General features: G+C 40.7%; 1 protein-coding gene across 5 annotated transcripts in view; it reads right to left on the bottom strand.

The window, feature by feature from the left end:
• Window positions 1-411: 411 nt before the first annotated feature.
• Window positions 412-26858, bottom strand: part of FNIP2 (folliculin interacting protein 2) — a 145187-nt gene continuing 118740 nt past the window's right edge. For all 5 annotated transcript variants that reach the window (XM_027866850.1, XM_027866851.1, XM_027866848.1 and 2 more), the window contains 3 exons: window positions 16000-16200; window positions 7305-7420; window positions 412-4028 (listed from right to left, as the gene is read on the bottom strand). In XM_027866850.1, coding sequence (XP_027722651.1) covers window positions 3950-4028; window positions 7305-7420; window positions 16000-16200 — 396 coding nt within the window. In that variant the 3' untranslated portion in view covers window positions 412-3949. The remainder of the gene's footprint in view (window positions 4029-7304; window positions 7421-15999; window positions 16201-26858) is intronic.

Raw genomic sequence — 26858 nt, 5'->3', positions numbered from 1 at the left:
CAAACCCCACATTGACAAGCACATCATCCCAGCATATTTGTTGTTGGCTGAAAAGGACAGAGTTTGCCTAAGCTTAAGCACCACATGAATGTCAGAGAAGGAAAATCTAAGCCGTATTCAAAAGATTTATTGCACCAAATGCCACAGAGAACTAGATCAAAATGATTACACTTAAAGCAGTAAGAAAAAATGTCCACACAGTTGACATCGGTACCTAGTTGACTGATCAAAAAATAAGATCCTTTCAGTCTGTCACAAAAGAGATGCAATAATAGCAAAATCCAGAATTTTCTCCTGTTTGCATAACCAGTGAAGCTTCAGTATGTCACATTCTCTCTTCCAAGATGCATGGTTCACTGTTAAAAGTAACATTCAGCAAGTTCGATTAGGTGCAGGAGCTCTGATCCAAGGTAAATTTATACAGTGGGTTGTTTCTGTTTTTTTTTTTTTTTAAGTAATAGCCAAATGTACATCTTTAATAAGAGTTCAGATGTAGACTTTCCATGCTAGTAGTGGAAGATATCCATGGGGAAAAAATACTCACCAAAGTACAGGTTAGTGGCAAAAACTACACATTTAAAAGAACTTCAGGGTTCCTTTCTATTGGTTGCTTTCACGGACAATGGCTAGCCCAGGTGACTAGAATGAAAAGCTAGAGACTATACATTTTATAAAATCTCATAATTTCATTAGAAGAGTCCAAACAGCAGCTGAGTCACGTTGAATGCAGTAGGGATATTCTTCCCTCCAAAAAAGTTAGGTTTGAAAAATATGGGCTTGTAAAAGTCAGTAATGTGTAAACAGCAGTTTCATGTGATGTGAAAAGATTACAATCACTTTCATTAAAAAACAGCACACTTCAGAAAAATGGATTGCAGCCTGTACAAAAAGCTATTATAACACTGATAAAAGAATAAAACGCTTTGGAAATTTTGCAGATTTTCAGCTACATTTTTTTTCATTTCACCATCAGTTTTAAACACACGAAAATTCCCCTTACATTCATGTTACTTATCGATTTATTAAAAAATAAAACTGACACATGCTATAAAGCGGTCCGTCACCACGACATTTACACGCACTGTCTGCTCGGTCATGCCATACTAACTTGCCAAGGAAGCAAGAGGCTACAAAAGTTACACTCAACAACAGGTAAGACTTACAAAGTTGAAGAAGCCCTAAAAGGTGGAATCCTGTCAACTGAGGTAGTTTTTTTTTTTTCTCTTTTTCTTTTTGAAGTGGGGATGGGAGAGAGCAAGGACTCTCCTGAGTCTTCCAATTAGTTAGAATAAAGCCACTGGCTTAAAAAAAATATTTATTTCAACACAATGTCACAGGTTTCTGTTCTGGTTTGGAAAGAAGTTGAATAATAAGACAAAAAGAAAGTGTGAGTGTTATTTCTTAATGCAGTATTTGAAAATAGCAGCAGTAACATTCTAGGTCTGTTTGTGGAGGCAACAGTTGTGAGGAATATGGACTGACTGGAATCCTGAGTGTGAGGGAGACAAAACACCCATATAAAATCCACCTAAAGCTGTTTGTTTGTTTTTTAGCACAGACACTTTACCAAAAAAAGATTACATAATTTGGAACTTAAAAATAAATTAAGAGGGTAAATAAAACTGCTCAAACCAAAGACGGGAGGGTGGCGTTAAAGCTGCTGGTGGCAGTTAAGATGGCCCCTTTAATGCTTGGTTCCATTAAATGGGCTTGCTTTTCAGAAAGTCACTATGTACATGCTGCAGTTATACTGATTAGTGTCTTCTGTGCAAGGGTATTTTATGTGAACCCTGGAAGTTGGGTGGGAGGGGGGATTAGAAAATGAGCAAGAAAAGAAACTGGAAAACAAAGATGAAGGGACTGGATGGGCAGGGAGAAGCATCAGCTTGGCTTATTTCCTGAAAGGGTATTGGACAGAAATGGTCGAGCCAGGTGAACTGCATTTTTTCTCACTGAAAGGCGAACAAGTAGCAGTTGTGGTCCCATGAAGCACTTAAAAAGACAAAGCTCAAAGTCTCTCCTCAGGAAATCACAAAGGTATAAGAATAAAAGAACAGAGCTTTGCTCTTTGAAATGTTCACACACAGTGGAGATCAGGAAACAGAAAGAAAAAAGTCATAATGAGCTGGTAAACATTTCACATCTCAGGGAAAGAATGGAAGGTCCTTTACAAAAGCATGCAGTTGCCCATCCCAAGGAAGTAACTCCACCCCACAACTCTCCTCATTTCTACTGCTGCCATCTTCTTTTTAAAAAGAGAGTGAACATACATCCATAAAAGAATAAACCAAAGCCTGGCTCACTGACAACGTGCCAGACAGGCAGCCGGGAATCAGGGATTAGGCTCTTAACTGTTCTGTTCTGGTGTTGTGTTGGTTTTTTTTTTTTTTTAAATCATCTTGGCTCCAAACTAGATGTTACTGAATTGCTGTTAGGAAGAATGGAAAGAATAGGGAATTAAGCAGCATACAAAACTAGGACCATCTTCTGCTAGCAGGCCTAACTCTAGACTGGGAGCAAGAGGAAGGTGAATGGATGCTTTTTGATTGCTTTGACTAAAATGATTACTTTTGGTGTTCAATGATTTTTTTCAAATGCCCCTTTTCATCTTGGGTGTCTATTTTGTCTCACACTACTTGGTGGATAGTAAACTAAGATGTCCTTTTTGAAAAAATGTCAAAACAAAGCATAGTTATTTGAAACACCAAAGAAATGAGTTAAAATTTAAGAAGAAGGGATTTTATATGGAGGTACTCTATGAGTGGGGAAACTTCAGAACCAATTACCCAAAGGTTCTCGTGGGAGGGGGGAAGAAGTAGGGTGTTAGAGACAGGAAGGCACAGACATGATAGTGCAAAAACTTGGTAGGATTACAATAGGATGTTTGCAAATGTTCAAACATTATCTCCCCCAGTCATTTTAAGGTCTCATTTCACAAAAGGCCAGCTGTCTCATTTAAAATGTAAAGAGAGTCACTTCTAACTGTTACAGGAAGAAAGCGATTTGGGCCGGAATCCAAAATTTACCCCCCAAATCCTCCCCTGAGTTCCCAGCAATAACTTGGGTAAATGGCCTCTCTTAAAAAAGGCAGCCAAAAACATTAAAGCACGAGGTTGTAACACAGGGTCGTGGACTGTGGACCTGACCGCTGCCGAGGACATCTCGATCACATTACCGTCTTGGATCTCTTCTCAGGTTTCTTGAACCGCTGTGCCCAGGCCATTCCAAATCTGAGTCAAGTTTGCAACTGAAATAATATCACCTCCCAGAAGAAATTAAAACGACAACTAGTCCCTAATAAATCCCATTGTCCCCACAGGCATCCTCATTTGTTTTCATTATCAAAACAGCGACAGTTGGAGCTATCAGAGCTTCTGAAGGCAACGAAAATGTGGCTTTCCTCCTCTTGCCTTGCAGGAAAAGAAAAAAATCCCAGCAGCCAAGCCCTGCAGAGTCCTTGTTCTCCCCAGGCCCACAAAACAGGCCAACGTGCCTTGTCCGGCTCAGATAGCGTCTCACCTCCTAGCTGGGGGATGCTTGGCTGTAGCAATGTTCTGTACGCTGGGCAGTCCCCTCCTCCAAAGTCAGCGAGAAGAACCAGCTGGTTTGACCAGTCCGTTTTTCTCTCCAAGTAACACAAACCAGTTCATACTGAAAGTCTAGCATTTGCTGTAGTGTTTGTTTTGCCTTTTTGCCTTTTTTTTTTAAAGGTCACCTTCTCCTCCTGTCGATCCATAGGTGACTAAAGTGTTAGAGAAGAACCTGAATGTCATTAAGTCATGTAAACCAAAGTCTGCTAAAGAAAGGTCCACTTCAAAACCAAACAGGCAGTGGTGGCAAGCCCGTCTTCAGAATCAGGCTGCTGGTTTCCCTCTGCCTTTCTCCTCAGTCAAGTGTCTCTGCATTTGTTGTTGTTTTTTGTCCAGAGGACGACCGTCTGGAGCTTAGCTTATAAGAGTATTTGAGCCACATAAGGAGAGTGAGTGCTAGCAATAGCAGTCAGCAGAGGCAAATCATTAGACTCAATCCTGAAAATTGAAAAAGAAAAAAACAACATTTAAACAGAGAACAAAGCCAGCATTCTGCTACAGAGGGAGAAGTCATCCAGAAGCATTCAACAGGCTGGAAAGATTCAGGCATTTAAACAAACATTATCTAGAACAGACCACTGTCTATTAGCAAAGGGAAGCTCGTGCTTATTCATGTGAGCATTTGTACAGCTAGGTCCCAATTAGATGAATCCCCTTAAGTCATTATTCAAATTCTCGCTTTGTATTTACATTGGGCTGGAACCCATATTTTACATAATTATAACTTCAAATAGTGAGAATCTGAATACATGTGAATATATGTACAGATATTTTCACATGCACTTGGCACCTACCCCAGAAACTTTTTATTCCTCATTCCCTATTTCTGTCAATGACATCACCATCTCTTCTGGTCTTCTAGGTTCATCTTCTGTTTCAATGGTACTATCTTCCAAATTTAAAATCTGGTTTGCTTGATAACATCTTATTAATCTAATTTTTAAAAAAACTCACCTCCCTCAGTATCCTTAGTTGCACTATTTATTTTGTGTCCTAATAGACTTTGGATCAAGATGGAGGAAAAAAAGAGGCAACAGTTCCTTCAAAAATTGCAGGGAGTTGGTGAATACAGGAACTGACTCAGATTCTTACTGGGTACACAAGGTGAATTATTCTCAGGTCAAGTGATGCCAAGAGACACATGAGTAAAGGAACATCACATCTTCTAATGGACAAGACCTTGCCCACTCATCTGGCAGGAGAGTGGAGGTACAATGTGGTCTTGGGTCAAAGGCTGCCAAATATCTAAGAACTTTCTCAATCTCTAAGATTGGTCAGAGATTTGTTAAATACAAAGAATGAAACAATTTCTACTCCCAGAGAGTAGAAATTGTTTCATTCTTTGTATTTGTAAAACCAGCAGAGTGGCTGGTACATAGAACTCTTCCTGGACCAGTGCCTTCACTGGCATAATGAACTCCTGGGTGAGGAAATTTCTTCCACCAATGCAAGTTGGCACCTTCTTTGTAACCTAGAGAATTGGTTTAAAAATTTGCTCAGGGTCACACCACTACTATGTGTCATCCCATGTCATCCTGGCCTTGAGGCCAACTGTCTAACCATTATACCACTCTGTCTTTAATAGGCAATTAATGCTTATTTGTTGATCAATTTGTTCCAGCAACTACATATTGGCAGATCTAGGAGAGATGACAAAATTACTCTTAGCTTTTCTTGTGCTGTTGGAGAAAAAGAAAGTAAGAATAAAGATTCTCAATTAGCTGGCCCACAGAGCACTCTGCAGGGTGAAGGTCAAAGAGGAAGAGATGCTTCATCTCATTTTGAACTGTTTCTACCTCAATGACAGGTGCTAGGTAAATACTTCCATAGACACATAAGGTATACATCTGGGAAGAGGAGAATGTAAGGAAACAGTATTAAAAGTATTAATCTAGGAAAGAGGGATACACATAGAGAAAGAGTTAAATGGAAAATCAAACACCTCAAAAATAGAAATTATTTTTTACAAATGAAATGTGTGAGAAAAACTTATGACAGGAAATACTGAGATAAAACAAACCAACTGCAATAATCCTATCGCCCTGAGGCATAGTACTTATTTAATTTATCACTGTCAGTCACTTTTCCTGGACACTGAAGATGAAATGATTGGCAAGAGCGTCTGAAGGCTGGAGACCAAGTTATTTTAACATCTCGAACATAGCATCACTCAACTTCCCAATTTACAAAACCGCCTCCACTACAAGTTACGTGCGTTACTGAGGAAAGGCAAACATTGCCAAGAAAGGTAATGAACAACATCGGTCTTCTGCTAGTGGCACAGGGCAAACTGCCACCTGCAAATCTGATGTATATTAATATAAGCCCGATATGAAGCTATACAGGCAGATTTATAAAAATTATTCAGCAGAGAAGAGGAGACAAACCACTTGCTTAACTGATTGTCAGCAGGTCACAAGCTCCTAAGAATACAAGATGTTCACTGTCTGTGGGTGTACTGACTGGCCCAGCACGTAGTGAACCAGTACAAATGGAGGCCATCCCCAAATTTAAGACTGTATTCCTCAAATGAGATCTTTGAAAGGAAAAAAAACAATTCTATCTCTTCACACTGACAAATTATATACATATTTAATAATATTATTCATTTAATAAATCTAGTTGAGTTCAGGAGTTATCTTTATTTGGACTGGTTTTGTGTGTGTGTAGCGAGGAGAAGGGAAGGAGCATGATGGGGGCGCAGCATACACGACTGCATTCAGGTTTTTAAATAAGCCAAATATGAGGGGTAAGGACCTAGAAGTGGCCTATATTAGGACCAGTACCACATGTGGGAAGTAGGCAGCGATGGAGGCACTGAACACCGAGTCCTGTTCCCCTCCCCCTCCTCGAGGAAAAAGCTGTAAACACAAGCTGCTGCTCCCAGGCGACAGCTTGTGCTGGGGCTCGTCCCCAAATTACTCCACACGGGCAGACTGAGTGGGAGTCATTTTTGCCTGTTCCTTGATGACAATGTGCCAGGGAAGGGAAGATGCAGTGGATAAATAACAATGAACCACAGCTCTCACCCTGGGGTGCTACCAGTGATCCCTGCTAGGAGACAACTGTAACAGGTGTAGAGGATATGGCGTTTTAGGAGGTGGTTGTTCAGGGGGCAAGAAGTCTCACATTTGAAATTTTCAGTCTCACTCTAAGAATCCTAACATTTGCTTCTTGAGAATAGGGACTGTTTCATTCTTTGTACCTAACTCACCCCAGTGCTTGCCATATGTCATAGGTCACACAGAGGGAGTGACTGGCTAGATGACAGAACTGACACAATCCAGTGAATAGGTTAAGGGTCTATGGTAACTGGAGAGATTCCAAAGAGCACCCATGAGGACACAGTGCCGATTTGGGTTCCAATCTTGCCTCTGATACTCATTACCTGAGAAACCTTGGACAAGTCACTGAATCTCCTAGGGCCTCAGTTTCCTCATCCGTAAAATGACAGAGTCTGAGGTCCTTCCAGGTCTTTGAATCTACAGCCCTTTGACCTTCTTGAGACTCAGTTTTCCTATCTGCAAGATAAGAGGGTTGTTCTATAGAAGATCCTTGAAAGCTAGGGATGCTAGTAAGTTTGCTACTTAGCTCACAGCGTGGTTAGAAGCTCACATGATGTGACAGATGTGTAAGTGCTCTGCAAACCTTAAAGTGCTCCATAAAAGCCAGCTGCTCTTGCTCTTATGAGTAAGGAGTGCTGCATTTACTTACCCCAGCACAACTCCTAGTTCTTTCACATGAACTCTTGTGTGTCCTCGAAGATACTCAGAGAGCATTTTGCTTTTGAGATACATCTCCTGGAGCCTGTCCTCAAGATGCATTATGCACTGTGGAACCAAAACAACACAAAGGTGAGGGTCCTATTCCAGGTCATGGCCCATGCTCCCCAAGGATGCAAATGCTGGCAGTGCCAAGGGTGCTGCTAAAGTAATACCACCACCAGAACTGAAAACAACAAAATGTGGCTTCTTCCCCATCTCTTTCTTAAACAAAGAAACTCAATGCAAGTCCAGCCCAGACAATATTATTCTAAGCACAGTCTTACAGTAGCAAAATCATCTCCAGTTCTAAAAGCTTCTCCCCTGGTGGCTGGGAAATGTTTTCACACAGCAACTTTAGGTGTACTCATGTTGCTGTAGGGGTTGCATTTTAACCAGATTTTTAATAATGATTAAGAAGAGCCAGGAAGCCGCTGTCCTGGGAATTAGAGCCAACTTCATTTTCCTCTTTTATTTTAGAGAGCATGAACCATCTGTGTCCTTCACCAGAGGCAAGTTTTTCTGTTACTGGCACAGGGATCTGAGAAGAACCTGAAGACTTTGGCAGGGATGGACAGGCAGACGGTGGGCAAGAACAAGCTGTGACGTGTCACAGGCAAAGAATTATTCTGGAGAAGCAGCTGTAAACAATGCCATCAAAGAAATGCCCAGAAACAAAGAAAGCTGGGCTCACAATGGAACAGCCATTGGGCATCCCATCCCCTTCACTGTCAAGAAGAGAAAAGGAAGACCCCCAGCACCAGAACCTTGGGGGAACATGGCCTGCTGAAGCTTATGATGGACAGGTCCACAGAGGTGGCAGTCTATGCAATGCCAACATCATGGATAACACCAATTCACTGGATTACTGGAGTAAATTTTCCTATAAGCAATTCTTCCTGTGACTTTCACGGGAAAGTGTGTAATTAATACTTATGTTTGAAAATACTAATCAATCACCCTAGAATAGACATAAAGGTTCCCGCCCCCACTTGTTGAGACTAAAACACATTGTATTAGATGAATGAAAATGTTTCTTAGTAATTGATGTGTGGTGGTAACCAATTCATGTAACATTTAACTAGTTTTAATGAAATCTTTTCAGTACAATCTCCTTTCGTTCAACTCTTTCACTCTCAGAAGACTTGTGGGCCCTGTTTTCGGTCCTAGCGGTAGACTAATCTCTCCTGCTCTTTCCATCCCTCCTATTTTTCCAGCACATCACATCTTGGCCTCACATGACTCTCTACCCCCTTCAGAGCCTGTGGTTGGCCATTTCAAGGATGTGATAGTCACCATGTCGGTTCATGTGACTTTCAACTGTTCTGTCTTGCTATATAATCCCCAACTATCCAGTGCCTCTGCAACATCTCATTCTGGTGCTAGGTGGTGCAATGGTGAAAAGTGTTGGACCTGGAGTCAGAAAGATCTGAATTCAAATCCATTCAAATCCAGCCTCAGACACTAATTGTGTGACTTCTGTTTGATTCAGTGTCTTCAACTGTACAATGGGAATAATAATAGCACCTACCTCACAAGGTTGTGGTGAGGATCAAATGAGGTAATACTTGTAAAGCTAAACTTAGGACAATGCCTGGCTGCCTGCCTTCCTCCCCCTTTCAAATCCTCACTTCTTACCAGGGTTATTATAGTTTGTCTCTTTTTAAAAATTCTATTTTATTTTATTTTTCAGGTACACATTCTTTTTTCTACCATCCTCACTCCCCCCCCCCCCACTGAGAAAGCACAAAAAACAAAACTCATGTTACTAACCTATAATAGTCAAACAAAACAAATAAAAAGTCTTAGTCTGCCCTCTGACTCCACTGCCTCTCCATCAGGAGGTGGGCAGCATGTTTCATTATTTTGTTGTTGTTTAGTCACTTTTCATCATGTGCAAACTCTTCATGATCCTGTCTGGTGTTTTCTTGGCAAAGATACTGAAGTGGTTTGCCATTTTCTTCTCCAGCTCATTTTACAGATGAGGAACTGAGGCAAACAGGGCTAAGTAACTTGCCTAGGGTCAAACAGATGCTAAGTGTCTGAGGCGTTTCATCTTGAGTCCTGTGAAACTGTGAGTGGTCACTGTGCTGATCAGAGTTCCCAAGTCTTTCAAAGTTATTTGTCTTTACAATATTGTTTCTAGTACATAAATTGTTCTCCTTGTGCTGCTCACTTCAGTCCACATTAGTTCATTCAAGTCACCCCAGGTTTCTCTGAAACCATTTCCATCATCATTTCTTATAGCACAAGAGTATTCTATCACCTTTATATACCATGACATGTTCAGCTATTCCCCAGCTGATGGGTACTCCATCAGTTTCCAATTCTCTGACACCACAAAAACAGCTGCTATATTTTGTACATATGGGTCCTTTTTTTCCCCTTTCTTTGATCTCTTTGGAATAAAGACCTAGTTGTGTATTCCTGGATCAAAAGGTATGCAATTTAATAGCTCTTTGAGCATAATTACAAATTGCTTTCCAGAACAGCTGGACCAGTTTACAGCTCCACCAATTGTGCACGAGTATCCCTATTTTTCCCACAGTCCCTCCAGCATCTGTCATTTTCCTTTTATGTCATTTTAGCCAATCTAATGATAGGTGTGAGATGGAACCTCAAAGTTTGTTTTCATTTACACTTCTCTAATTATCAGTGATTTAGGGCGCTTTTTCATATGGCTATTGATAGCTTGGGTTCCTTCCTATGAAGCCTGCCTGTTCATATCTCTTAACCACTTATCAACAGAGGAAAGGCTTATAAATTTGACTCAGTTCCCTATACTTCTTAGAAATGAGATATTTATCAGAGAAACTCGCTACATAGATTTTTCCAGCTGGTTTTGTTTGAACAAAAACTTTTAAAATTTTATGTAATAAACATTGTCCATTTTACTTCCTATCAACCTCTCCATCTTCTATATGGTCAGGAACCTTTCCTTATCCAAAGATTTGACAAGTGTTTGCTTCCTTGCTCCTCTAATTTCTTTATGATTGTAAGGCGAATTTTAGTGTGTGTAAGGAGGATTTTGTTATTCCTTTTTAGATAATAGTTCCAGGATCCTAGATAATATTTCCTACAAATTATGGTTGAAAACAACCTCTATCACGCTCATGCAGTGAGATATAGGGATGACATAAGTAATATTTACTATGCTTGTGCTGTCTGACCAGATCAAAAGTGAATCTGTACTAGAACACTTGTTAGTGTTAGGAGCCCTCCTGTGTTCTCCTGCCCAATAAATGGTGTTATCTGTGTGTTTACCTGTGAAACAATGATATTACCCATTATGTCTAAATCATGTACTGATTCCAAGCTTGTCTGGACATATGGTGTAAAATGTTGGTCTACACCTAGTTTTTCTTGAACAGTGAGCTCTTGCTCCAAGAGCCAGGATCTTTGGCTTTTCAAGCACTAGGCTAATGTGCTTGTTTGCTTCTGTATATTATGTATCTAACCTGTTTCACCAGGCAACTTCTTGATTTCCAACCCAGTGCCAATTTTATTTATTTTTATAACGAGCGCTTTGTAGTATAATTTAAGTTCTGGTACTGTTTTTCATTAGTTATTTTGGTATTCTTGATCTTATTTTCCTCCAGGTGAATTTTATTATTTTTTCTAATTCTATGATAGTTGATAGTTTGTTATGGCACTAAATAAGTAAATTAATTTAGGTAGTATTGTCATTTTTATTATATTGGCTCAGTTTACCCATGAGCAATTAATATTTCTCTAATTATTTAAATGTCTTTATTTGTACAGAGTGATTTGTAATTATGTCCATATAGTTCCTATGTTTTAGCGGTAGACTTCCAAGTATTTTGTACTGCCTGTTGATATATTTTAAAAGGATTTTTTCTTATTTCCTCTTTTCCTGATGGATTTTGTTAGTAATATACAAAAATGTTGATGACTTCTGTGTGCAACTTCGCTGAATTTGTCAATCATGTGAATTAACTTTTTGGTTGACACTTTAGGTTTCTCTAAACGAATCAGCAGCATATGTATAAAAATTATAATTTTCTTATTTGCCTATGTTTATTCCCTCAATTTCTTCCATTATTGCTATAGTTAGCCCTGCCAGCACTAGACCAAATGTTAATGGTGATAATGGAAATCTTTGCTTTACCCCAATATTACTAGAAAGGTCTCTAGTTTATCCCCACTATAGATAATGCTGGCTCTTAGTTTTAAATAGATAGTTAAGGAAAATTCCATTTATTCATATGCTTTCTAGTGTTTTTAACAGGAATGAATGTTGTAAATCGTCAAAAACCTTCTCTGTTTATACTGATAAAATTATGCATTTTGTTGTTATTATTAATATGGTCAATTGTGTTAACGGTTTTCCTTATGTTGAACTGGCCCCACATTTGCTGGTATCAATCTAGTGTATAATCTTTGTGACAAATATGTTGCTGTAGCCTCCTTGCTAGTATTCATTAGGAATATTGGTCTATAGTTTTTTTTTTCTATTTTGACTCTTCCTGGTTTAAGTATTCTTCCAGTCTCTTTAACTGATTTCATTTAGTCTGGTCCATCCTGCATACTGATTTTCCTAAACACAATTCTGATCATGGTATTCTTCCCCACTCAGAAACCTTTAGTGGGTCTCCAGTATCTAAAAATCTAAACTCTTTATACCCTGGTTTTCAATCTATATTCCAACTTTCTTGCCCTCTGTTCTCTACTCATATTCAATGCACCAGTGAAACTAAAAATACAACTCCCCTCCCTGCTCAAAAAAGACTGTTGCCATTCTACACTTCCTTTAAAGCTCCGTTCAAGTACCACCCCTCTTTTATAAAACCTACTCCAATTCACAGTCTCCAGTTGTATGAATTTTGTTTGAAACCCTATAGAACTTTGTCTTTAGGATAAAATCATATTCTACCTAGTACTACAGTTTTGTGTATGTTTCTTCTGCCCTCTCAACTACACTGTAAAAGCTCTTTGAGGTCAGGGATTGCATCTTTGTATTACTTGGAGTGCTTAGCACAATCAATGTAGTATAATTGTGTTGTAGTGGAAAGAATTCTGGACTGTGACCTTGAGACAAGTTATCTAATCTGTAGGAGCCTCAGTTTCCTCATCTGCAAAAATGGGGAAACAATCAATAAATATTTATTAAATGCCTTCTTTGTTCTAGGGCCTAGACAATGGGGCTACACACAAATAAAATCATCTCTACCTTCAAGGGGCTTACATTCTTTGGAGGAGCCATGTATACACATTTTACCAAAATATCCCAAATACATGTACACCAAATTTTCTACGCCATAGAGTATATGAAGGGGAATAATGTATTAAATAAGGCCAGGAAAGGTGTGTTGGAGTCAGATTATGAAGGGCTTTAAATGCTAAACTGGCTAGTTTGTATTGATCCTTGAGGAAATAACAAGCCACTAGAGTTTACTGAGCAGGCAAATAACATAGTCAGACCTGTCCTTTAGGAATAACATTTTTGGAAGACATTTGAGGTGGGGACACAATTAGGAGTCTTTTGCAATAGTGGGCAAAAGGCAAAGAGGGCCTGGATTTGGTGGTGGCTGTCTGAGTGGAGAGAAGAGGCAAGAGAGAAGTGACAAGGTCCGCTAACTGGTTGGATATATGAGATGACCAAGTGAGGAGTTCAGAAGAGGGGAACAATTAGAGTGGAAGGAAGGGGAGAAGATAATGAATTGTTTTGAACATGCTGAGTTTGAGATGCCTGCAGGATATCTAAAACGATATGTCCAACAGGTGGTGATGTGAGGCGGGGGCGCAGAAGAGAGCCTAGAGCTGGATATATCCCAGGATTTGGAAGATAGATCTGCATAGAGAGGAACTGAACCCAGGGGAGCTAATGAAGGCATCAAGCAAAAGAATACAAACATAATAACCGTTACGGAGACTGCATGCCCCTCCTACCTTAGAAGGGTGGTACAACAGTTAAATTATAGAATAAATGGTGAACACTTTTTAAAAACGGATTTTAATGTTATATAGATCAGAGACACGAAATTATTGTAATTACTCAGTAAATTTTGAAGAAGTTGAATTGTAAGTGCTTGAAAATCTCAGCATCAGGCTTCTACATAAGAAGGTACAAGCAGTTTCATCAAACACAGAAACATACTGAGGAGACAGTAACCTGACCCTTTGTGTTATAAGACTTTGATTAAGTGTTTCCACAGTAGCCAAGCATTAATACCCAGAACACCTTGATAAACATTGCTCCTTTCCCTGCATCTACATGTTGGGAGGGATAGGCTTTTGCAATTTCTGATTGCCATGCCTCGAATTTTGAAGCGTAATTAAAATAGCTGCTATTTTTTCCCTTTTCTCCCTCAAGGGCTTAGCAACCCCTTAATTACATGCACTTCATTCAAATAATTAACTTTTAAAACAATGCCTTAAACTGCTGATGAACATTTTATTTGGGTCCCTATTGTCAGAAAATTAGCTACTGAAAGGTCATTTATACTATTAAATAGCTCTCCATACTTTCTATCTGAATGCATTAAGCTGAATCATATATTTAAAGCTTTGTACACTTTCTTCCCCTCACAGAAAAAAAAGTATTAGCAGCGCTGTAACAACTGAACTTGCTCCTACAGAAGAAAATGAAGCAGGTACACAGCTTGTGAAGAAAGATGCAGTTAAAACTCAACATCCTGACCCCAGGCCTCATAAAAAGTGACATCCTAATTGGAAGAAGATGCTCCAATCCAAAGACTGTTCAAGACTGAACAATTCTGAGTTTCAATAAAATGCTTTTTCTGATGTCAAGAAAAAGTATTCCATTATGTTCCTTGAAGTGAGCTAGAGAAAACAGTCCTGCTCCCCAGGACAAACTCTCCCATGACAGAAGGGCTTCCATTTTCTGGAGAGCACAGCAGAGGAAGGAGGGGAGAAAGAGCCCTTTGTTTGGGGTCCAAGGACCAGACTTGAGCTCCCTATTCTGTTGCACCCTGTGTGACTGAGGCAATCCATACCAGTACAGCAAAGTGTGTATTTAGTGCCTCAATGTGCAAGGCACTGGGGAGGCAAAAGGAACGTGAAAACAAGTCTCTGAGCCCTCAAGGGACTTACATTCTACCGGGAGGGGGAGGGATTAGGTGCACATTTCCAACCAGATGTCCTGTAGACTCCTCATATGCAACAAGTCCAAACCACTCCTCCAAACCGTCCCTTCTTCTAAACTTCCCTGGTTTTGCCAGATATAGCACCATCCTTCTGCTCACCCACGTTCACAACTCTGGCACTGTCCTCAACTCCTCACTTCAAGTCCTCCAAGAAACTCCCCTTCCCAATCCAGCTTCCACACAGTTGCCAAAGGGATTTTCCTAAAATATATGCTCTGACCACAACACTCCCCTACTTTAATTCCAATAGATTCCTATCACCTCTAGAATCAAATATAAATTCATTTAGGGGCAGCTAGGCGGCATGCCATAGTGGGTAAAGTCAGAAGACCTGAGGTCAAATTGAACTCACTCAGTAGATGTATGACCCCAGGCAAATCATTTGACCTGTTTGCTTCAGTTTCCTCATCTGTAAAGCGGGGATAATACTAGCGCTCATCTCACAGGGTTGTTGTGAAGATCAAATGAGTTAACGTTTGTATAGCACTCATTCCTGGCACATAGTAAGCGCTATATAAATGTTAGCTATCATAATTACTTTCGGTTTTCAAAAACCCTTCACAATCTGGTCCTTAATCTCCCTTTCCAATGTTTTAAACGTTACCCTCCTTCCTGCCCTCTATGCTCAGCCTTCTTCCTGTTTTTCATACATGACACTCCAACCCCAGTCTCTGCTTTTGTACTGGCTCATTCCTCATGCCTGGGATGAACTCTCTCCTCACCTCCATTTGCTAAAAGCCCTTGTGTCTTTCCAAATGCTTCTCAAACATCACCTACATGAAGCTTGTTTCTGATTTAGCTAGTGCTAAAGTCAGGAATAGAACCCAGATCCTTCCCTGTAGCACCATACTGCCTCTTTATAGTCTGCAGAGTTAAGTTTTAAATCATTCTATATGTTGGGTTTGTTTTTAAATAAAAATAGCTGAATGGCTGCCCTGTGAGTCTACTGAAAATGGGTGAGCAATGAGCTCTCTACTCCTCTGTATTACATATTCAACTTTTCCAAATGTGGCAGGCCCATGAACAAGGCAGATCTGTGGCACACCAGGGACTGCACTGTTCATGGCAATCTTCTACTTGTTTTTTTGTCTATCTTTCCCTCCCTTTAATGGCTATCTTTTTTTTTTTTTTTAAAGTAAGGCAATTGGGATTAAGTGACTTGCCCAGAGTCACACAGCTAGAAGTATTATGTGTCTGAGGCCAGATTTTAACTCAGGTTCCCCTGACTCCAGGGCCAGTGTTTTATCCACTGCACCACCTAGCTGCCCGCATTTAATGGTTATCTTAAGAAAAAAGTTTTCATATGCCTAGCATGACACTCTGCACCAAAGAGTTACTATTCCAAAAATCTCTTCCTTAAAGCAGCTCTAGGTCAGACTTCGTGGTCCTTCATACAATCATTTACCATCTTACTCAAAGTGGCAAATTGCATTCTGAACATTGGGTCTTTGGAAAGTCCACACTGTCCCAAACAATATTATTTTTACCCATCCCGGTAGGGGCTTACAGACCGATACTTACAAAGTCAGCAGGAAGGCGGAGCTTATAAAGCTGTAAAATGGACTGTAGTAAGCTGGACACCTGACTTGACACCAAGACCTCTTGGCCTAGTTTCATGTTGTCCATCACTTTTCTCTGGCTCGTAGCTACCTGGACACTCCATTTATCTGTATCAGCGATAATACAGATGGCTTCTGCTATTGGCTCATCTAGCACAGGATGCTGGAAAGAGAACGGCAGAATGGGTCAGCAGCGTTTCTGAGGGGCATCTACACCCTACCATGGGCTTCATTTGCATGGCTATTTCAGCAATGAGTTGTGGAAGCAAAGAGAGCTGACAGAAAAAAAATATCACTATTACTATTTAACAATAATTCCAGAAGAATAAGCAACACAGGTTCACATCCTTGCACTCAGAAGGTGCTAATATCTGTTGAATGAACTGGAAAGTGCAACTTTTCCCCTTCAAAAGAATACAAGTAAGATCAAATTTTAGTCTTCACTGAATGACTACAGAGAACCTATTAGAGTCATCTATGTACCAACTGTGTACCAACATCTACCAACATCAGTAATCAAATAAAAAACTGAATGGATACAGGGGATCTGTTTGGTATGCTATTTAAGATGTCAAGTTAAAGTGAAGTGTGAACATTTCTGCAATGTGGTAGAGATAGCTAGATAGTGCTGTGAATACAGCACTGGGCCTGGAGTTGGGAAGACCTCAGTTCAAATTAGACCTGAAGACACTTACAAACTATATGACCCTGGGCAAGTCACTTACTTTCTGTTTGCCCCAGTTTCGACTGCAAAATGGGGATAAATAACAGGTAAAATGCTTAGCACAGTGCCTGGCAATAAATGCTTTGTTTCCTTCCTAATGTACTAAGAAGGGTGAGCAGACCTAGAATTGTAGTAACTAGCATTTTTATGGTAGCTTAAAGTTTTTCTTTGTCTCATTTTAGCCTCAAAAAGGCCTTGTGAAATATGCACTAGAGAAATATTAGCCCCATTTTACAGATGAGGAAACTCGAGAGAATTTAAGTGACTTGTCCATGATCATAACATGCTGTTTTCTCAGCAATCTAGAAGTTTTTCCTTGGGGAAATAAACATTTAAGTGGGTAAAATACAAGATTTTCATCAACTTGCCATTATGGCTAAAACGCCAACTATGCTACCACCACAGTGTACATATATATGTGTGCTTGTCCACACACACACCATAGAGGCTGCAGTTCCAGGCACTATCTGAGGAGCCAAAAAGAAAGCCCAATGTCTGGGCTTACTCGGGCACGTTCTGGCCAATGAGCACTGGTATTGTTGCTTTGTCTATGCACCATTCATCTCGTATCAAACACCTTATCACTGGGGTATAGATAACACAAGCCTTAAAGTCTGGTTGCAAAAAGGGCAGTACACAGCCTCTATACTATATGTTTTTAATAATGAAGTTGGGTTTAGTTTTCCGTGGTCTTAATAAAACCATCATTTTTCAGTTTGTTCAGTAACATTTTCTCTATGAATTAGAAAGGAGATACCTAATCAGCCTTTGGCTAAAACTCTGCCACAGCTCAGGAAGATGGAGTGTGGGGTAATAAACTACACCTGAACTTGGGATGGGCATGACTTGTTGGTGACTAATTTTTCCCACACTGGTGGGAAAACTCCATCAAGAGTTACCCAGCTGACTAAGTGTTTGCCATGTGGAAATGTGGATTCCATGAGTTCTCTGAGCAGCATCCACAAGGCAATCTCTGTCACAGCTATGTTCTCCAGTGAGGAGGAGGAGGAGGAGGAGGAGGAGGAAGGACAGCCAGTGTTTGGGGCAGAAAGGCTGCTGCCCAGCTCTTTAGGACTACATGGAATCTCTTGATAGGAAGGCCTAAACGTTACCTAGCACCTTCTCCATTCAAGGAGGCAGCAGTCAAATAAAGCCAAAAGATTCAGCATTCATATTTGGCACAAACTTGTATAATTTTACATTGAAGGAAAGAAGTCATTTAATGAAGCAAGTTCTTGAACACATGGGGACTGGTTTCCTGAACACAGCTATCATTTTATGAACTCATTAAATGAGCCACACAGATTTTTCTCATACTCCCCTCCCTCTGAAATGACAACCACAGAAACACCTCCCCACCCCACCATGATTGACTTCCCCTTGCAAGTCCCTAAAAGTTCCTCTCAAGTGATAAGTATGTCATAATGCATTCACAACAGGATGATGACAGTTATGTCCTCAGCCAACGTGGACCTTACTAATTTTATTAGATAATGGGTTTGAACTTCAAAAAGCTTCTATTCTAACCTCCACCACCACCCTTTCCCTTCCTTTGTTACATGTTCACAGTATGCTAGGCACTGTGCAGAACACACTTAAAGTGGTTCCTTTCTTAGGAAAACTTAAAATCTGGATACATATAGGATGTATATAAAATTTATGTCAATGTAAAAACAATGAAGTCACCTACTCGTTAACCTTCTGTGGTAAGCAATCCTGCATAACTGTTTAGTGGGTCACAGAAACAGATTCTGGTGGGAGTTTAAATGTCCCAACTGATCTATAAATGTCTTCTTCCAAAAGGTGGGATTAAAGAAGAGGTCATGAATTAGTGGGAGGGAGCTTAGTGGATTCAATGTTATTTTAGGCATATGGGATTCACAAATGAACAAACATTTTCAAGCACCTACTATATGTCAAGCACTCACTGGGCATGCTATAGAAGATGAAAGTATCTATAGCCAGGAGAATACAACAAAAAGGAACTAAGAACATACTACTCCATTAGAAAAACTAAATGAAGTTAGGAAAGGTGAAAACCTTGATGGGGGTGAGGGCTGAATGGTAGAGGGCCTAAAATTCCAAGGAGATGTAATCTGATACAGAATGATCAGGAAAGAATGGATGATGGTGGTGGGGCAAGAGAGGAAGAACAATTCAAAATGTAACAGTTTCTTACACTTAGAGCTGAATGTGACCTTTGAAGTTATCGAGCTCAACCCTCTCATTCTACAGATGAGAAAACTGAGACCTAGAGAAGTAAATATGCCCCAAGACCACACAAGTACTAAGGGTCCAAGGTCACCGAGTCCAGCCCCCTTGATTCACAAACGAAAAAACCAAACAAGGTTGTGACATGCCCAAGGTCACACAGGACAAAGCCAGGATCCAAACCCAAGTGCTTAAACCTAATCCCTGGCTCTTTCCCAGAGTCATTCTGCCTCTCAAATAAGGCTAAACACAAAAATGAATGGATCAAGATCCTTGTCCTAAAAATGTGCCATGAAATTTCCATGAAGGCACGCACACTCCAGAAACAGGAAAAAGAATCCCATTAACAACTCATTTATAGGTGAGCACCTTTAAAAGAAACTCCATCAAGAGTTACCCAGCTGACTAAGTGTTTGCCATGTGGAAGTGTGGATTCCATGAGTTCTCTGAGCAGCATCCACAAGGCAACCTCTGTCATAGCTATGTTCTCCAGTGAGGAGGAGGAAGAGAAAGGACAGCCAGTGTTTGGGGCAGAAAGGCTGCTGCCCAGCTCTTTAGGACTACATGGAATCTCTTGATAGGAAGGCCTAAACGTTACCTAACAACGTACCCACTATGATGCACTCATCTACAGGCAGCACCTATTTCGGGCACAAAGTCCAAAAGAATTTCCCAGGATCAGAGAAAATCATAGGATCCAGAGATTTTAGAGCTGGAAGGGACTTAAGAGACCATCGTGTCCAAGCCTTTCATTTTACAAGATGAAGGAAATGACGTCCAGGCAAACAGACTGATTTATCCCAGTTCACATAGCCTCTAAGTAGCAGAGGCAGGATTCAAACCCAGGGCTCAGTGACTGTGTGCAAGGGAAACGACAAGGCCTAAGGCTTTAATACATCTTGCTCCTCTATTTCTCTCACATCTTCACAGGGCCCCACATAGCTTCAGAACTGCAGCAGGTGCATAATAAATAGATGTCTGACTGACTGAAGGATAGACAAGGGTGGAAAGTGCCAAAGAACAAAAGAATAGCAGCTGGGGATGAGATAAAGATACCAAACACTTGTTCAGTGTTCAGGAGACCAGACAGAAGCTACACAGTGGAGAGTGTCATAAGCAAGGGTTGCTGCTCCCTTGTACCAGGGTCTCTGGCTGCCTGACAGGCTGAACTTTAAGATAAACACATACTTAGGGCTCACATTTCTTGTAACTTTGTAGGTTTCTAAAGTGTGTCACTGAGGAAAATAAACTCAATTATTGTGGGTTGACTAAATTTAAAACATCATTCTCACTACCAAAAAAATGAGGTGAAAATGTGAAAAGAAGCAGAGGAATGCTTTTACTGGCCTCCTCTTCTAGAGAAGATGTATGGCAAGACATAAACAAGAATGAGATAGGACAAAAAGTGTGGGGGAGGGAAGAAAGGGCTCTGCTACTTATCACTTTTCAACCTTGAGCACCTTACTCCATCTTCTCAGGCCTCAGTTTCCTTATCTGTGAATAGGGCAGCTAGGTGGTACCTGGGCCTGGAGTCAGGAAGACTTATCTTCTCAAGTTCAAATCTAGTCTCAGACACTTACTAGCTATGTGACCTTGGGCAAGTCGCTTTACCCTGTTTGCCCCAGTTCCCCATCTGTAAAACAAGCTGGAGAAGGAAATGCAAACCACTCTAGTATTTCTGCCAAGAAAACCCCAAATCGGGTCACAGAGAGTCAGAGACGACTGAAAATGACTCAACAACAACAAAATGAAGAGGGTTAGAGAAAAACGATTTCTAAGGTCTCTTCTGGCTCTAAATCCTATGGCAGGGATTGGAGGTGTACTCACAAAAAAGGGAAATATTTGGGTTACTCCATCTCTGAGAAGAGTTAGAATTTTTAAAATTTCAGGATCCAGAAAAGGGGCTTAGGATTTGCTACAAAAATACAAGCATTTGGCCTTCCCTACCTCCCACCCTCAACACATACGCATTGTTCCCACCACCCCCATAGTTCCAACTATTAGAAATTCCTGTCTGGGATGCTCCCTTAAGACATGTGTCTCCTCACATCGAATAACCACCCAAAAGTCCATCAAAACTGTGGGCAGTGCTCCTTATCAATGCAAAGAACTTCGAAGAGGGAACCTTTTCTTCATTTCCTTTGAGGTCGAGGTGGTCTTTCTGTGGCTTGTCTGTAGAAGTGATTTAATGGTGAAACCTTCCAGGCAGACTCTGGGTCCACATCCATACACTTACCACTCAGTAACAAGGGCCTGGGAGCAGGCTGCCTTTGAATGATTACTGCTCAACTCAGGGGTGTACTAAGGCACCCATCTGAATGGCTTAAAACAACCAGAATCGGACAATATTTGCCTACTAAAAGGCCCCTGACAGATGTGTCCCCTAGCTAGTCTGAAGATGACCTGATTTTTAAAAAAAGGGGGGACCTCAGTGTTGCCTAGACGTTCACCTAGGGTCCAAAACCAGGGCTCAGGTCGGTCAGTCTGCCAGGGAGCATGAGAATACTACTGCTACCACCTTGACCACCATCTTCCCTCAGACCCTGATGGAAACAGTCCAGGATCCTGAAACCAAGAGCCTTGGGAACATCAATGCTTCCAGTCCACTGCCTGCAGCCGCCATCCTAGGAAGCAAACCCTGCAGACATGCAATCTGGTCACTGCTCCTGCAGGTGTACCTGTAGTGACCTGCAGTCACACCTACAGATGATCCAGAAAAGAAAGTCATCTCTACCAAAGCCCTTGGCATTGTCCAGTGATTTTGCAAAGCACTTGATGTAACTTATCTTATTTGAGGCTCACAACTCTGAGGGTCAAGAGCTGTTACTATCCCCATCATACAGATAAGGAAACTGAGACTTACAGAGATTAAGTGACTTGCTTAGGGTCAAATAACCAGTATGTGTCAGAAGAAAGATTTGAACCCATGACTTCCTGACCCTAAGTTCAGCATGGATGCACCATACCATGTTGCCTCTATGAAAAGAAAGAAAACAACATGAACTGACAGTCTTGGGAGAGTAAGTGTAAAGTGGCAAGGACTCTCGTTTTCCTTTCCCAGAGCCAGAAAAGCTAGTTTATACAATTCCTCTTTTTTTGACTAAATATTACTAATGGTCCCATCATTACCTTTATTTAAAAAAAATGACAACTCCCACAATGTCATCCTCTAAGTTCTCTGACATGTAAGGTACAAATAATTTGTGAGATACAAAATAAGTTGGGTCAAATGCAGAATGTTAAAAACAATGGCTTTCAGTCTATTTTAATTTGGTTGACAGAGACTGTAGTTGTTATTATTTATCTTCTTTTTACAGATGAGAAAACTAAGGCTGGGTGAGGTAATGGACTTGGCCAGGGTCACAGAGTAAGGAAATGTTTGATACAGGATTTGAAGGTGTTTCCTGGCTCCTAGGCCAGTGGTCTGAGGCACTATGCCTCAGGTTCAAATTTTCCTTTTTTTGTCTCCTGTTCTCCCATTAAGCCAATCAAAGGTGTTCATAGCTTATGATGTTTAAGAAACAAGACTTCTTTTATTAATACTTTTTCCCAAAAATTGAGAAAACCAATTTTTTAAAAAGGACATAAAAACTAGAACAGAGGTATCAGCAGCTACTCTCCTCAGACTCTTGACCAGCAGACCAGCACAGCCAATCCAGAGGCAAGGAAACGGAGTCCAGCTCAATGAGTCATTGCTGGATCCTTGCTGACTATCCCTTTTCCTGCCATGGTGAAGTCAACCTCCTTCTGTTAATTATAAATGATCTGCGAGTGTCTCATTTTGTTCCAGTTCTGAATCTGTAACACCAGATGGGTCTGCTTGACCTACAATATCATCCCAGGAATTTTCCAAGCTAAATCATCCATTGTGTTTCTGTTGTGTCCTATCACCTCACATACACTATCCTTTGGCACTTTTATAGAACATAAATTGCCTTTCAACATTCTAGTTTCATGTAGCTTCTTTTTCCTTGCTGGAAGAATGTTATATACTCTTTTTTGTGGGGGGGGGGGGCACAATTGGGGTCGAGTAAATTGCCCAGGGTCACACAACTAGTAAGTATCTGAGGCCAGATTGGAACTCTGGTCCTTCTGACTCCAGGGCTGGTACCACTATACCACTTAGTTGCACCAGGATGTTATATCCTCTTGTAGCATTGTTTTTAAATGGCTGCTGTACCTGGTGCGCTTAAAGAGTTTCAAATCAGAATATACGTCCATTCCTTGTAATCAAGTCCCTCTCCCAAACCGTAACAGGTTGCCCTCCTTGCTCACATCCAAGTGCATCTGCATGCTCTCAGTCTGTGATGTTCCTTAGGCAAGTAATCTTTACTGCCACCTGAAGCTGATGCCAGCGTCTGCTGTTGATGCTTCTTTCCTCAGATATCTTCTCAGGATTCTAGCTGGCCATGAAGACACAGGGAAAGTGCCTGTTCCAGCGGGGAACTGTTTTGTTTGGTCGAGTCTGACCCACAGGACAGGGGCAGGGCCTTGAACGTGGGAGGCAGAGTCTCCCACAGATAGGACCCAACTCATGGCCAGACAGAAGAGGTGCCAAAGCTACTTGCTTTGTCCTGAGAGAGAGAGAGAGACAGAGAGAGACAGACAGACAGAGGCAAAAAGGCCACAGACCACAGAACCTAGAGAAAGAAGTTAGGGGGCAATGAGATCCAGGTGACCAAATGAAAACTGAGGTAGAAGGACAAAGCCTTTAAGAGAAGACTGAAAGACGACTTAAGAGATATTCAAGATGGGATTCTCTGTCAGGTACCAGTTGAACTAGACCTCCCTAGGCCTCTTTCCACTCTCAGATTCTGTGCCGCTGGCTCCAGAGCAGCTGTAAAGGGCCTATAGCAATTTGTTGCACTTGTTTAGTTGGGAGTGTGTGTGGGTTCATGGGAGTGGGGATCTATGGTGAATGAAGCCCCATCTTCCTGATGGGCCAACCAGTGTAGGTGGTGCTAGATCATTTTCCCAGATCCCTGGAGTTAGGTCCCTGATGTGCCCTGTGTGTGTGGGTCCATGTGGGGCAGTCAGGGGAATATCTGGGAAGCAGGGAAGGATAAAAGGGTAGTCAAATCAGAGGCTCTGATTTGCTCCTCTGCTGAGGAGACAGAGCAACGGCAGGCTGCTTTTCTAAGAGTCCTCCACCTCGAACTCAAGTCATTCTTCCAGCCCAGAATACCTTTTCCCCTTCTCTACAAATCCAACTTCTCATCCAGGCTCCAGCCCAGGTCCTATCCCTTACATGTTCTCCAACTTCTCTAACTTGTGCTCTTTTCTTCTGTGGAACTTTCTGTCAGTGCCCATCATTCTGCCATTGATCATGTGCTCTCATACCACTCTTGAAGTAATGCCTTGTTTCCTCCAAGGAGATTACAAATTTCTTGAGGGTGGGGACATGTTTTAGGCCTCTTTTAGTCCCCTGAGAACAATGCTAAAGATATAGTGGGCATTCAATAAAGACTTGAACTGATCTGGGCTATCCAGCTTTTCTTTTAGTTGGCTGGCATCCAGTTCATACCGATCCAGAGATACAATTATACTTTATTTCCTTCTTAACTGCTTTACTTAAAGGGATGGCACTCATAAAGCTGAAAGCTCTACATAAAAGGGAGTAATTATTACTATTCAAGTGTGTCTTGACTCCTAAATCAGAGAGGATTTTTAAAATTTTCACATTAGTCATGTGGTAAAGAAGAATTAGAATCAATAGGAGGAACCACAAGGAAGAAGAAACAAAACAAAACAGAAGAAAAAATAACAAATAGTATGCTTCAATCTGCATTCAAACTCCATAGTTCTTTCCCTGGATGTGGATAGTATTTTCCATCATGAGACTTTTGGAGATGTGGGCATTGCTGAGAAGAGCTAGTTAGTCATCTCACAACGTGGCTGTTACTGTGTACAATGTTCTCCTGGTTCTGCTCACTTCACTCAGCATCAGTCCATACAAGTCTTTCCAGGTTTTTCTGAAGTCTGCCTGCTCATCATTTCTTACAGCACAATAGTATTCCGTTATATTTATACCACAACTTGTTCAGCTATTCCCCAATTGATGAGCATCTTCTCAATTTCCAATTCTTTGCCACCACAGAACGAGCTGTTATAAATATTTTTGTACATGTGGGTCCCTTTCCCATTTTTATGATGCCTACAGATCTAGAAGTGGTTATTGCTGGGTCAAAGGATATGCACATTTTTATAGCCCTTTGGGCATAGTTTCAAATTGCTCTCCAAAATGGTTGGATCAGTTCACCAACAATGCATTAGTGTTCTAATTTTCCCACATCTTCTCTAACATTTATCATTTTCCTGTTTTGTCATGTTGGCCAATCTGATAGGTGTGATGTGGCACCTCAGAGTTGTTTTTGATTTACATTTCTCTACTCAATAGTGCTTTAGAGCATTTTTTTCATATAACTTTAGATAGCTTCAATTTCTTCATCTGAAAACTGCCTGTTCATATCCTTTGACCATTTATCACTTGGGGAATGACTTGTATTCTTATAAATTTGACACAGTTCTCTATATATTTTAGAAATGAGGCCCTTATCAGAAACACTGATTGTAAAAAATTCTTTCCCAGTTTTCTGCTCCCCCCCCAATCTTGGTTGTATTGGCTTTGCTTGTGCAAAAACTTTTCAATTTAATGTAATCAAAATTATCCATTTTGCATTGCATAATGTTCTCTATCTCTTGTTTGGTCATAAATTCTTCTGTTCTCAATAAATCTGACAGGTAAATTATTCCTTGCTCTCCCAATCTTATAGTATCAGCCTTTATATCTAAATCGTGTACCCATTTTGACTTTGCTTTGGTATATGGTGTAAGATTTTGGTCTAGCCCAGTTTCTGTCATATTCTTTTCCAGTTTTCCCAGCAGTTTTTGTCAAATAGTGAGTTCCTATACCAGAAGCTGGGGTCTTTGGGCTTATCAAAAAGTAGATTACTATAGTCATTGACAACTGTGTCTTGCATACCTAACCTATTCCACTGATCTACAACTCTATTTCTTAGCCAGTACCAAATAGTTTTGATATAAATTAGTCAGGATTAAGAAAGCTTCAGCTTTCTTAGAAACACTTGTTTATCTTCACAACAATGCTACACCAGAGGGCTAAGTACTTCAATCATATGGCACGGAAGGGAAATCAAGGCAAAAGAATCTACTTTATAATGTCAGAGCTAGTCAGGTGGTCAGTTCAGGTTCTCCCAACATCTGGATCAATGATTATACTGTCCTCCTCGAAACAGAGAGGTTATTAAGCACCTCACGTATAGGACTGTTTTAGGTCATTTTAACTTGATGCAAGGGAGAAATCTACTAAAGTCTCTATTCGACTTTCTTGCCTGTCACTGGCGTCTCAAAGGAGTTCCTAGACAATGTATTGTTAATATTAATAATAATGTATATCTATAGCTATACCTATATCTATATATATAGATATAGAAATACAGAGACAGTTATCTATCTATCTATATCTTTAAGGTTTGCCAAATACTCACCATACAATACTGGGTCACTTCAGCCTCACAACAACTCTGTAGGACAGGCATTATGAGCCACCTTTTATGGATAAGGGAACTGAGAGGCTCAGAGAGGTTGAGAAATGTGTTCTCTAGTCATACAGCTGTTAAGTGTCGGAGGTAGGACTGAAATCTGGGTCTTACTGACTTCAAGTGGAATATTTTTTCTCTACTGGCCCACCACTCCTCACATATATAGATAGTACTTCAAAGCCTTGAAGAAATGACTGGAACAAATATCATTTCCTCATTTTATAGATGAGGAAAACGAGGCTCAGCAAGATTAAGGGACAGATTAGTGCCCAGTTAATAAGTGTTATAGCAGGGACTTGAACGCAGGTCTCCTGACTCCCAGAT

The sequence above is a fragment of the Vombatus ursinus genome, unplaced genomic scaffold (assembly GCF_900497805.2).
Source record: "Vombatus ursinus unplaced genomic scaffold, bare-nosed wombat genome assembly UNPS02014784.1, whole genome shotgun sequence".
Classification (NCBI taxonomy): Eukaryota; Metazoa; Chordata; class Mammalia; order Diprotodontia; family Vombatidae; genus Vombatus; species Vombatus ursinus.
The sequence above is the reverse complement of the archived record's forward strand: the minus strand, read 5'-3'. Positions and strand labels throughout refer to the sequence as shown.